The following is a 14,182-nucleotide window of genomic DNA, read 5'->3' as shown; positions in this document are numbered from 1 at the left end:
TAGAGCACACAGAAAGCAGAACTTTGTGGATAAAGATGTCTGGGTTGGGGGTCACAGAGATAACTGTAAAGTGCATATGTATACCTGCTTTACTTGATATGTAGTTCTTGTGAGCCTAGAGTTCTGTGAAATGTTATGTTTGCATGTCCTCTAAACTCCAGCACAATGTTTTTAATGTTATTAATGTTTTCTAGGAGGTCAGATGTCTTGATGGTAACACCCTGGCTGGCTCCAGTCATATGGAATGGCAGTTATAACATAGATATTCTCAATGCACAGTTCCATCAGAGAAATGTCTATGTTGGCCTTACTGTTTTTGCTATTAAAAAGTAAGTAGAGAAAAAGTATAAAATCTCTATTTTGGACTAGATTGTGTGGTAGCATTGGAAAAGGCAACTCACGAACAAGGACATGATGCCATTGTGTTATGATATTGAGCATTGAAGGTGCAATGTATAAAAAAAATACATTTCAACAGAACTTCCTAACCTAACAGGGTTACATTTTAGTAAATACAAAGATTTTAGTGCAATAGAGAGGGTCCATAAATTGCTGTGGCAACACAATAAAATCAATAGTTAACTCCACGTTCGTGGGGAAGAAAAATAGCACATAAAGAAAAAACAATATAGCGTATACAATTGCGACACAAATCATATTGTAATTAAATGTTATTAAAAATGACCTTTCCTTTTCAATCTGCAGCTGTTGTAATTTTCTGAAAATGCAATGCAACATGGCTACCTGGAGCTGTTTTGTACACAGAATGTGTACTGACCACACCCCAGAAACATAATTTTCTGCTTGTGTGATTGGCTCACCAATTTTTCCAGGAGTCTGCACTAAGATACAAGTCAGATTTCTGGCATCCCCTGCAACAAAAATTTCATTTTTGGTGAGATACTCCCAATAGAAACATGTCTAAAGGGATGCAGGCCCAGCAATTTTCCTCATTAGAGCTCTGCAGCTGCCACAGCTGATAGATAATTATGAAACCACTCCCATATGACCCACTCAGCACAGAGGCACAGAGGAACAAACAATGATTTCTTCAGAATAACAAAAGGTAGGAATCTGCAACAATGTTTGTTACAATCCTTGTAATGTACATACAGTATATGACCCAGAGGGGAATGTTTTTTTCTCAACAAAAGTGGAGCTACACTTTAACCACTTCCGCCCCGCCCACCACACATTTACTGCGGCACTCTGCCGCTTACAGGCAAAACGACGTAGACCTACGTCGGCTCCCCCGTTCTTTCCCTGGGGAGCCAGCGCGTGTGACCGGCGGCTCCGATAGCCGCTGGCCACTCGCGATCTCCTGCAGCAGAGGGAGAAAGACAGATGGCTGATGTAAACACAGCCGTCTGTCATTCTCCCAGAAGCAAGCACAGAGGCTATGCGATCCTGCTATATAGGATCGCATGTCTCTGTGGTTACTTCACTAGCCACGCCTCTTGACAGTTAGAATTACGCCCCTAGGGACACACTTAACCCCTTGATCACCAGTAAAGTTAACCCCTTCCCTGCCAGTGTCATTTTTACAGTAACAGTGCTTATTTATAGCACTGATTACTGTAGAAATGTCACTGGTACCCCCAAAAGTGTCAAAAATGTCAGTCAGGGGTCTGATCTGTCCGCCGCAATGTCGCAGTCCCGCAAAAAAAATTGCATATCGCTGCCATTACTAGTTAAAAAAAAAAACAATAATAATGACATAAATCATTCCCGTAGTTAGTAAATGCAATAACTTTTGCGCAAACCAATCAAAATACGCTTATTGCGATTTTTTTTTTTACCAAAAATATGTAGCAGAAAACAAATTGGCCTAAAATGTTAAAAAAATTTGATTTTTAAATTTTTTTTGAGAATTTCATATAAAAAAAATGTGAACAATATTGTTATTTTTTCAAAATTGTCGCTCTTTTTTTGTTTATAGCGCAAAAAATAAAAATCGTACAGGTGATCAAATACCACCAAAAGAAAGCTCTGTTTGTGGGAAAAAAAGGACGTCAATTTCATTTGAGTACAGTGTTGCACGACCGCGCAATTGTCCCTTAAACTCACGCAGTGCCGAATCGCAAAATAGGGCCTGGTCATTGAGCAGCCAAATCCTCCGGGGCTAAAGTGGTTAAACAAGTGTCTTTCAGAGGAAGGAGCACAAGTCTTCTTTAGGAATGCTTACAACAGAAGATGGCCAAGTAGGCAATCGCAAGTCCAATGGCACATCTACAAGGTCAATATAACCTGTTAGCTTCACCCAAACACACAAAACTAAGACTAAGCTAGGTAAAAATTATGTACCTGTATCTAGTGCAGGAAACAGCTAATTGCAGATTTAACAACAAACAATCATTCTGTTCTTTCTTTTCGTACATCACGGAAAAAACACAGAGCCATAAATCCTAACATGTGGGTTATGTAGCCACCTACAGGTGAAGGACACTGGCAACCAATCAGAAAGGATGTCCCCCTATATAACCCCTCCCACACAGGATGTACCTCTGTTTTTCGCCAGTGTCTGAAGGTGATGGTCACGGTGGAGAGTCTCTCCACATTTTTTTCAAGGAAGGAAGAAGATTATGCTATGTACCCCAATCAAAGGTAACTGAATCTAAGGCGTTAGCTATCAGATCTGTGACGGTACTAGCCGTCACTATGGGTGACGGATCACCCTGTCCCTGGATTGTAAACCCCTTTGTGTCATTTTCTTATGAGTTTGGGACATTGCATTTTATTTTCCCTTTATTCATCCTCTGAACAACTGACTCATGGCATTGAGTTAATGTAATGTAATGTTACAACCCATCCCCCCCCCCTCCTGTTTCTGTGTCTAAGTGTGTGGATTCATGATACAGACAATAGCCTGAGCTGGGCTGGAGACATCTCTCCGCAGGGGGTGTGTATTAAGACTTGCAGTTTCAAATGTACAAATGTTCATTTCTCATTGGTTGTTGGTTGGTCCTTGTCTTATCCCCCCCCCCCCCTTGCAGGGCTAAGGGGAGTGCCCCTTAGCTGTGTGTAACTGTTGTCTTGGAATGTAATAAACAGTTTAAGCTCTGCATGGTTAACCCTCAACACCTGTGTGGATTGTCTCGTGATTGAGGGGTTACGGGCTGGGGATGGCTTCTCCGCAGGCTGTGGGTGCGTTTGGAGGACAGGAGACACAGATTCGGCGGATGTGCCCAGCTGGGGTACAAAGATCCGTTACATTGGTTGGCAGCGATGGGATGTCTCCTGCAGTCCAGGACATCCAAACCACCACCAGGATTCAAGATCTGGGCAGCTGCCGAGGAGTGATACGGGGACCAGCCAGCATGAGAGCAGAGTTCGAGAGGAGGCTGCAAGGCATGCGGAAGCACCATCGGGGACCAGCGACAGAGCACACCAGGCTCGGCTGGGAGGATGTGATCCGCCGGCAACTCTGGCATGAGGCGCTAAGCCACGAGCGGCACCATCAGGGGAAGATCCTTCCCTCCTCCACAGAGATGTACCGGAAGCAGTACCGTGCGCGAGAGGTGTTCCTGAGGGAACGACCGCGAGAGGAGGGGAAGACGGAGCTCGGAAGATTGGTCCAGGAGGAAATGAGGCTGGACGCCAGCTACAGAGCCCTCCGGTGGTTCGCGGCTCAACTGTGGCCAGGTACAGCAGATGGCAGCCCGACAAAAGGCGTTGGCTATGGCGGCGTGGGGCTGCTCCATCAAAAAATGTACGGAGACCCAGACTTTGGGAGCGATGAGGAGTGGCGGCTGGAACACATTCTGGATTTCCGAGATGAGGTGCTGGACCTCCCCGACGAGGCATGTGACCTGGAGGAATTGGAGTTCCTGGTTGAGCAGGAATGGGAGCTCGAGATTGCCTACAAGCGGCTGTTTGACGGTGATCAGCAGCCTGGCATGGCTCCCGTTGCCTGGGACTGTCCGAGAGAAATAGCAGACAGCCATGAAGATGAGAAGCAAATGGGGCCAGGGGTGACCCTGCGTTTTCCCGTACTAACTGCAATGGAAGAAGCAGCGATGATACAGAGGGCACTGCGAGCGCTAGAATGCCGGAACGCACCAGAGGTCCCCCAGGCAGCGAGACAAGCTAATAGCATGAAGGTCTTAGAAGGGGGAGTTGAGACAGGCGCTGGAAGGCTGGGAAATGGTGATCAGCAGCAAGTCCAGAGTATCTCATCTGGTGCCCCAGCAGAAGCGCTGGCTACAGGGCAGAGTGCCCCTGGCATCTGCCCAGCATCAGAAAAAGAGTTGGATCCGGAGAGTCTGAATGAGGATCTGCGTGAGCTGTTTTCCCAACAGCAGATATCCCCACCGGGAGTAGAGGAAGCAATTCTCCCTCCCCAACAATTGGACACTACCCCAATGTTCATCCCCCCAGCAGAAGCGCTGGCTACGGGGCAGAGTGCCGCTGGCCTCTGCCCACCCTCAGAGGTAGATCCAGGGAGTCCGAGGGGTGACCTCAGTGAGCCGTTTCCCCAGCACTTGGACACTACCCCAGTGTTTATCCCCCCAGCAGAAGCGCTGGCTACGGGGCAGAGTGCCGCTGGCCTCTGCCCACCCACAGAGTCAGATCCAGGGAGTCTGAGGGATGACCGCAGTGAGCCGTTTCCCCAGCACTTGGACACTACCCCAATGTTTATCCCCCCGGCAGAAGCGCTGGCTACAGGAGAGAGCACTGATGGTCTCTGCCCAGCATCAGAACCAGAGATGAAGAATCCGGGAGACAGTCTCTGCAAGATACCTTCTCAGCGGCTCGTAACTACACCAGGAGAAAAGCAAGTATCTTTTTCTCCCCAAATTCATAGCCCTGCCAGCCTACATTCCCTACCAGCGGAAGCACTGGCATCAGGGCAGAGGATTATTCAGCTCCCCCCAATATCTGCAACCCAGCCCCAGATCAGAGGAGTGCAGACAGTTGTTCCCACTCTGCAGCGGCTGTTTTTATTCATGGGAGACCCTATGTGCAATTTTGCTCCCCAGCGCCAGAGTCGTTCTTTTAGTTTTCCTGGTTGCCTGGGGTGGAAGTTTGTGACGAACGCAGGTTCAGACCAGTTGAGGGTCAGGAACCTCGTTAGTCTGTTTTTAAAAGGGGAGAAATGTGACAGAACCCACTGTCACTGTGTGTTTTGGAGGGGACTGTGCGCAAGCCTCCTACCGACAGACTATGGGCCAGAAGCTACTGGAGTTTGGCGCTGCAGCCTTTTGACTTTACCATCCACTACTGCCCTGGGAAGCAAAACGGCAACGCCGACGAATTATCCAGGCAAACAGACATTGACTCTTTGGGATTTGTTACCCGACTAATTCAGGCACAGACCAGTTGGAGGTCTAGTACCTGGATTAGTCTACCTTTGGGGGGAAGAGATGTGACGGTACTAGCCGTCACTATGGGTGACGGATCACCCTGTCCCTGGATTGTAAACCCCTTTGTGTCATTTTCTTATGAGTTTGGGACATTGCATTTTATTTTCCCTTTATTCATCCTCTGAACAACTGACTCATGGCATTGAGTTAATGTAATGTAATGTTACAACCCATCCCCCCCCCCCCTCCTGTTTCTGTGTCTAAGTGTGTGGATTCATGATACAGACAATAGCCTGAGCTGGGCTGGAGACATCTCTCCGCAGGGGTTGTGTATTAAGACTTGCAGTTTCAAATGTACAAATGTTCATTTCTCATTGGTTGTTGGTTGGTCCTTGTCTTATCCCCCCCTCCCTTGCAGGGCTAAGGGGAGTGCCCCTTAGCTGTGTGTAACTGTTGTCTTGGAATGTAATAAACAGTTTAAGCTCTGCATGGTTAACCCTCAACACCTGTGTGGATTGTCTCGTGATTGAGGGGTTACGGGCTGGGGATGGCTTCTCCGCAGGCTGTGGGTGCGTTTGGAGGACAGGAGACACAGATTCGGCGGATGTGCCCAGCTGGGGTACAAAGATCCGTTACAAGATCCATCTAAAAAAGTCATTGGACTAAAAAGATGGTACCTGAGCCTCGGGAAGCAGATACAAGGTTTTGCCTGTAATGCTGTCCTTTTTAGGCACTGGACCCTGGGATCCGGACCCTTGGAATACCAAACCCCAAAGGCGCTCCGTGCAGGGTGGTCTACAGGTCCAAGGCTGTGGCCACTCTAAAACAAGGGGACCCAGTCCTTGAAGTTTGCCAAGACAAAGCTTGCCATGATGGATGAAGATTGGATTCCTGTTTCAAACAGAATCCTGAGGCAGGACTGGCAAGTCCAATTTAAAATATTTACACATACTACAAATGTTAATATTTCATGCACTGTTCCCTTAAAAGATAACAGAGACCAAGTGCCATGTGAGTCTCTGCATGAGACTATGGATGTTAAGCTATGCAAAATACATCATATTAAGCATTATTTCTTTGCTTGTTTGTTTGACACACTGTTTTCACCCTGTGCTGATCACCTGAAAGAAATCAGCTGTGACAAGCCAATGTGTGCATGAGATAATGGATGTTAAGCTATGCAAAATACATCTTGTTAAAATCTCTGGCCTTTCCTCAGGAATTAAATGTGCCAATTGTATCAACTGTATATGAGCTTATGCAGTTGTAGGATTGATGCAAAGTTTGTTTGAATATTATTTCTTTGCTTATTGTTTGACACACTGTTTTTAACCTGGGCTGATCACCTGAAAGGTAGCAGCTGTGACAAATTAGATTCAGCCTAAGCTGCCCTCACCCCATGTTGCTGTTTTCGACTTGGCGCTTCTCCCTCGATAGCGCGTTTGTGGTGACGGCCCATTCGCGCACCTGAAATTTTCCCCTTTAAAACAGGCAACTCTGCATGGAGGGTGTGTTTGAATGAGATTGGCATGCACGTGGATGCCAAGTAGCATGCCGCGCATGCGCAATGCAACATAAATAGGTGCGATTTATAAGGAACTGTTTCCAATGCGCTAGCCTCTGTCAGAGGCTGGAGGGGACACAGAGCAGCAGCAGCTGTGTTGCGTGAGCCAATGTGGGTGTATGTTACTGGCATAAACAGGTCCTGTATCTTGGGATAATCAGTAACGTGTGTGATAAGCTGTATAAGCTTGGCAGAGGCCTTGAGTACACTGAAGTTAGTACCTCAAGTTTGTCATGCTATAAAGCAATGTATGCCTGAAAGAGGGCGGGGGGGGAGCACAGTTGGAAGGGGCACTGTGATGACCATCAGGTCTTGAAGGTCCTAGCCGTGGTTTCTCTGTGTCTACTCCCCCTGAAGAGCCAGAGGCGACTAGCCTATCTGAGCCATTACGGTTGTCAGGCATAGTAGCTACTCCAGGTGCTTCTGCCACAATCTCCGTCACTAACGACAATTTGGCATCAGCATTAGCCAGACTTGAGGGTAAGATTGCTGGCATGATTGCGGAATCTCAAGTAGGGAGGTAATGTGATAGATCCCTCTCACCTGAGCCACCCCCTGAATCAGTTCAGGATTGGGCAGAGGATGTGGAAGAAGTAGCTGACGATGACCCTATGAAAGGTCAAGCTGAGGTTTCCATTTCTGGGGAGTCAGGGTCAGAGGAGTCTCTATCAGCCTCTCAAACCCAGAGATTGTTGGTTCAGTCCCTTAATGAAATGGTCCAGTCTGGATACAACTTTCCTCTCTTAGAGACGGCTGAAGTCTCTTTTTCCTCTCTAGGCTCTTTGCGCCCTCCTCATAGTCCTCGGATGTTTCCCATACATCCGCTCTTGGAGCAAGAAATGTATAATGATTGGGATCATCCTGATAGGATTTTTGTTCCTTCTAAAAGGTTTTCTTTATTGTATCCTATGGAGGAAAAGTTTACGAAGAAATGGAATATATCCACCGTGGATGCTGCCATTTCTTCGGTTAACAAGAGTTTAACCTGCTCTGTGAATAATGCCAAGGTTTTTAAAGATCCAGCAGATAAAAAGTTGTAATCTTTATTGAAAGCCTCCTTTGCCTTGCAGGATCTGCAATACACCCAGCAGTAGCGGCCATAGGAGATTGTCAGTCTTTAAAAGACTGTATGAAGCAAGTGTCCAAGACAGTTTCTTCTCAAGAAGAGTCTGTGGAAGATCTGTCAGATCTACCTCGCACTTTGTTTCGCAGTTGATGCTCTTACGGACTCCATAAGCCAAATGTCACAATTTGCTCTGATGACAGTGCAAATGCGGAATTGCCATGTAAAAAGTGGCTGTCCGGCTTCCTTTTTCAGGGAGAACGCCTTTTTGGTGACGATCTGGATAAGTATATCCAAAACATCTCAGGGAGGAAGCGTACGTTGCTACCTGTAAAAAGTAAGAGTAAGCGTCCCTCTTTTAAGATCCCGAGCACTTATACTACCAGTGCTTCTAATTCCAGATGGTGGCGACGGCCTCGGCCATCTAGGTCCGGAACCAAATCTTCAGGGTAGGGTCAGAAAAACCCCTGGGCCCAGAGATCAGACAGCCAAGTCTTCCTCTAAGCCTGCTCTGTGAATAGGCGCCCCCACTCACTTGGAGAAGATCTCTCTTTCTGGCATTTTACCAGCTGGAGGCCCAAAAAGTGATAACAGAGGTTCAAGGGAACGAAAGGTTCAGGGGTTTTTACTCAAACCTGTTCATAATCCCCAAACCAAACGGGGATGTGAGACATATTCTGGATCTCTAAGCTCTAAACCAGTTTCTGAACGTTCGTACTTTCTGTATGGAGTCAATTCGTTCAGTTGTGGCCTGCAGGGAGGGGAATTTCTAGCATCCATAGACATCAAGGATGCATATCTTTATGTGCCTATATTCCAGGCTCATCAGAGGTTTCTACGCTTTGCAGTAGAAAACCGTAATTTTCAGTTTGTGGCCCTGCCCTTTGGATTAGCCACGGCCAGTAATGGTCGCAAGACCCTCCCAATAAACCCAGCGAATTAACAGCAGTGGTGCCTCTGGATAGGAGTCTCCTTTGGTTTGCCCGTAGCGACTACTGTAGACAGTGCAGCAGGGTCTATATCTTGGCAGTGGCTCCGGCTCTCCACACTCATGTCACAGCTGTGCACGGTATGGCTTCCACTGGCACAGTCTCAATCTATCTCTCTCTTTGTAAAGGCACCCAGCAACACAGTCCTCTCACTCTTGTTGTCTCCCCCACACTGAACTTCAGTAGAATTTGCCCTGGGAAAACTTCTTGCTCTCATCTCCTTGTAAAACAGGGCTCTCTCTCGGAATTCTAGTTCAGAGCTCATATGCCCCATTTTCTTGTATTATGCTGGGCCCCTTTAAAAACTACAAGTTCCACTGTCTCTTGCGGCTCTTGCATCCTTAGTGGTTGCTCCACCTCAACCCCAAATTGGATCTAATTCTGCTGCCAGAAGGGAGGGAGGGGGATTTTAGGCAGACACAGAGCTGCCCTTATCTCTCTTCACACAGCAGCATCCAGGGAGAAACCCCAACTGCGTAACTTCTCCATTTACTCAGTAAACCGGGGAGGAGGGAAAAAGAGAATAGCCACTTGATTAGGGTATTACAGAGGCATACACTCAATATTAAAATTACCCACACTGCCCATTTTATCTGACTCTGAACAAATACCAGTGACACCAGGCTGAAGAAAAAGTTTGGCCTAGTAGGCCATTTTATTAACCACTTAAGCCCCGGAAGATTTTACCCCCTTCCTGACCAGGGCCTATTTTGCGATTCGGCACTGTGTGACTTTAACGGACAATTGCGCGGTTGTGCGACGCTGTACCCAAATTAAATCGATGTCCTTTTTTTCCCACAAACAGAGCTTTCTTTTGGTGGTATTTGATCACCTGTGCGATTTTTTGATCATGCGCTATAAACAAAAAAAGAGCGACCATTTTGCAAAAATAACAATATTTTTCAAATTTTTTTATATGAAATTCCCCCCCCCCCCCCCCCAAAAAAAATGTAAAAATCTAAATTTTTTAACATTTTAGGCCAATTTGTTTTCTGCTACATATGTTTGGGAAAAAAAAATCGCAAAAAGCGTATTTTGATTGGTTTGGGCAAAAGTTATTGCGTTTACTAAGGGAAAGATTTTTGTCATTTTTATTGTTTTTTTATTTTTTAACGGGTAATGGCGGCGATCTGTTTCCTTTTTGCGGGACTGCGACATTGCGGCGGACAGATCGGACCCTTGACTGACATTTTTGACACTTTTGGGGGTTACCAGTGACATTACTACAGTAATCAGTGCTATACATATGCACTGTTACTGTAAAAATGACACTGGTAGGGAAGGGGTTAACTTTATTGGAGAGGGAGGGGTTAAGTGTGTCCCTAGGGGCTTGATTCTAACTGTCATTGGATGTTGCTGTGTGTGTAACAGCACAGATCAACGGTCCTACATAGCAGGACCGAGTGATCTGTGCTTTTACACAGGGGAGAATGACAGGCGGCTTTGTTTACATTAGACGCCTGCCTTTCTCCCTCTCCACCCGACGATCACGAGTGACCGGCGGACATCGGGTCCGCCGGTCACACGCGGCGGCTTCTTCGGGTACGAGCCTACGGCGGCGCGCGCTCGCCCCTATTCGCTCCCAGGCTAGTGACGTACCGGTACGTCACTTTGACTGGGAGGGGCTGACCGCCGCTGTATATAGTCGTGCGACGGTCGGCAAGTGGTTAACAAATAACCAAATAACATTTTCTTACAACAGAAACCATAAATAATCCAGTACCACATAAAAAGGTTGCTGGTCTTGGGAGGCACCAAAAAATTAAATTAAAACTGTGTATCAGCGTCGATACTCCAACGGTCCCCAGCCGCGCAACACCGGTTCGGGGACAAACACACTTCACCAATGATACCTCATTGTTACCACTTCCCCGTTAATCCACTATTAACCGGGACACACTAGAGGGCTCCATGCCTTAGATGGGTCACCCTATGCACTTTACCAAAAACTGTTTAATGCCTCCAAAGACCCCAACCACCAAAGCAGAAATCACTTCAGTTCCTCAATTTTTTTTTTTTTTAATTGTTGCACAAAACAATTGTCGGACACACACCAGGGCGGGAGGGCGGGGGATTCTTCTTCCTCCATGTTCCACGAGGCACTGCTGCAATGAAACATAAGCCCCCCTGTGTTACCCTGCATGTAGCCCCTCCTACCCTATACTGCCCAATCCCCATCACTGACCTCTACCTGATCCCAAATAGTTAACCCCATCCTGTCAGTGTCCCTGTCCACCCTATCCTGCGGCCCTGCGCTTATTTTTTTTTTTGCTTCGGGCCTGTCTTTCTGCTGAGCCCGCTCCTGCCTCTGATGACAGTGAGGGGAGGGGGGGGGGGGTGTTGTATACAGAGTAGTACAGCCCACTCTGTCCTTGTTACAATGGGGCTGCTCCATACGCTACAACTAGAACAGGAAAAGAAAGGAAATCTTCCAATGGAAACACCTTTTCTGGTGACAATTTTTAGGGGATTTCTGCTTAAATTAGAAAGATGTTTCCTCTTTTCCTGTTATATCTCTGGGCAGGGCTGGCCCAAGACATTGTGCTGCCTGGGTCCAAAAATAAAATGCTGCCCCCCCCCCCCCAAAAAAAAAAATCACACCCACCAAAAGGCCCCAACATCCGATATTTTATATTATGATATGGTAATATTTCTCCTTTACTGATGTGCTGAAGGACACTAATTAACAGCCCTGGCTGGCACAGGGGACCGATGTCCCTCCTAAAGAAGCCGTTTAACGACTTTCTTCTTTTCTTTATGCTGACAGCTGATAACCAGCTTCTGTTTACTTCCGTGATCAGCTGTCAGCCTCTGTGATTGGCTCTTTACTCCGATCTGTGATCAGCGAAAGTCCCAAGGACTCAGGTAATCACAGAGCGTACCACCGTGGGCAGCGCGAGAACGAGATAACGTCAATAGACGCCCGTTGTTCTCTCTGCTATCAACAAAGAGCCCCTGTGTTCCTGCTATTTAGGAACACAGGTATCTGGGTTGATATTACAAGCCCACCCCCCCCACACACACAGTTAGAAAACACTCCCTAGGCTCACATTTAACCCTTTGATTGCCCCTGGGTTAACCCCTTCCCTGCCAGTGTCATTATTACAGTAACAGTGCATATTTTTAGCTCTGATTACTGTAGTAATGTCACTGGTCCCCCCAAAAGTGTAAAAAATGTCAGTTAGGGGTCTGATCTGTCCGCCGCAATGTCGCAGTCACCCTAAAAATCGCAGATCCCCGCCATTTCTAGTAAAAAAATAAAAATGACATAAATCTTTCCCCTAGTTTGTAGAAGCAATAACTTTTGCGCAAACCAATCAAAATACGCTTATTGGGATTTTTTTTTACCAAAAATATGTAGCAGAATACAAATTGGCCTAAAATGATGAAAAAATTAGATTTTAGATTTTTTTTTTTATGGGAATTGTTAAATAGCAGAAAGTAAAAAATATATATATATTTTTTCCAAAATTGTCACTTATTTTTTGTTTATAGTGCAATAAATAAAAATTGCAGAGGCGATCAAATACCACCAAAAGAAAGCTCTATTTGTGGGAAAAAAAGGACATCCATTTTATTTTGGTACAGGGTCTCAGGACCGTGCAATTGTCTGTTAAAGTAACACAGTGCTACTAAATCGCAAAAAATGGCCTGGTCATTATGGGGGTAAATCTTCCGGTCCCGAAGTGGTTAAGGTAGACATATTGTAGTACTACATAGATTATAATAAAGCCCCATACACACGATCAGATTATCGAACGATCTGTCATCCATTTATTGTGGCATGCTAGTCTCATGTTGAAAGTGAAGAGGTTATTTTCATATGAAATTTCCCGTACGACAGAATTCAACTTCAGAAGTGATGTCATGTGTTGAATCGTTTCTGAGCATGCCTAGTCTTGCTCTTAAGATTTTTTTTTTCAGTCGAAAACTGTACTAATTAAACGAAAATCGGACGTTGTGTTGACGTACGATAAAAATTTTATAGCCTGCACATCCAGTTTTTGTCGTCCGAAAATCTGTAATTGGCTGTCAAAAGCACTATACTAACAATCCGAAAATCGGGAGATCGCTCTTCGAACAAAATTTCCCTTCAGATTTTCGTATCGTGTGTACGGGCCTTTGGTCTAAAACAATTGCACAATCAGATTGTTATGTATTTTGCCACCTTTAGCAGATACCAAAGTGAAGCCCTCAGTTAGTGGTATTATGTTTCCTGGATCAAAGATGGGCCTCTGGGCCAGCAATTCTCAACCGGGGTGCCGCAAAGAGTTCCCAGGAGTGCCGTGACAAAATGACTAAAAACCTCCCCAACTAAGCAGGCATCCAGTAAAATAATCTTCTCGCCACCAGTTAAACCTTTTTTCAATTACACCGGCACCGGTCCGCTGTCGTAAACATGCATTCAGCTGCCACAGTCACTCAGAAAGCAGTGGGGCCTGCCTGCCCGCGTCCTGCCAACCGATGACATCATCATCGGTTGCTAAGGGCCAGTGGCCCGCACATCTTTCTGGGATGCTCTCTTGCGGTTTGTTGGATGGGATGCTTCCTCTTCTTCTGTTAGAGTAGCTGGGGAGGCACGCGCAGCTGTGTGAAGAGTGAAGAGAAAAGACACTGCAAGGAGGCTGCATTTGGAGGTACAATATACAGTATGTATTCTGTGTAGAAACGTTACCCTTCCTCACTTGGGATGCTGCAATCCTGTCTGCTCTCCCTCTGCTGCCGATCTCAGCCCTGTATACAGAGCTGAGACTGGCAGAGTTTCTACTGTCGGTAAAGTGAGAGTTGATAGTAAAGAGCAGAGTCGACAATGTACAGAGCCCTGGAGGGGGGCTTCTTCCAGACTCTGACCTGTCCAGCATTCTCTAAGGGCCCTTTCACACGGGCGTTCCGCATGTCCGTATATCATCCTATTTTTTTGCGGATGATATACGTACATAATGTAGGTCAATGGCATTGCGGATGTCATCGGATGACAATCCGCTGACATCCGATTTTCGTCCTTTCAGGTCTGTTCCATTTTTTGGAATGGAACAGAACCCTATTTTTGTTCCCTTTAAAAAACGGAACGGATGCAAAATCAGATGTCAGCGGTGTCATCCGCTGACATCCGCAATGCCAATAGACATATATTATGTCCGTATATCATCCGCAAATGGATGGGATGATATGCGGACATACGGAGCGGATGACACAAGTGTCATCCGCTCCGTGAAAAAAAAAAAAAAAAGTGCCGAAGCGGATCGCAATGCGGTCCGCTCCA

General features: G+C 46.3%; 1 protein-coding gene across 1 annotated transcript in view; it reads left to right on the top strand.

Annotated features, from left to right (window-relative positions):
- Positions 1–200: 200 nt before the first annotated feature.
- LOC309559610 (histo-blood group ABO system transferase 1-like) overlaps positions 201–14,182 on the top strand; it is a gene marked incomplete at its 3' end in the record, with an annotated part of 81,616 nt that continues 67,634 nt past the window's right edge. The window contains exon 1 of the mRNA XM_082262934.1: positions 201–329. Within this exon, the coding sequence (XP_082119060.1) occupies positions 211–329 (119 nt within the window). The 5' untranslated portion in view covers positions 201–210. The remainder of the gene's footprint in view (positions 330–14,182) is intronic.

This window comes from Pelophylax lessonae (assembly GCF_965119305.1).
Source record: "Pelophylax lessonae genome assembly, chromosome: 7".
NCBI classification, from domain to species: domain Eukaryota; kingdom Metazoa; phylum Chordata; class Amphibia; order Anura; family Ranidae; genus Pelophylax; species Pelophylax lessonae.
This window is presented reverse-complemented; position numbering and strand designations above follow the sequence as displayed.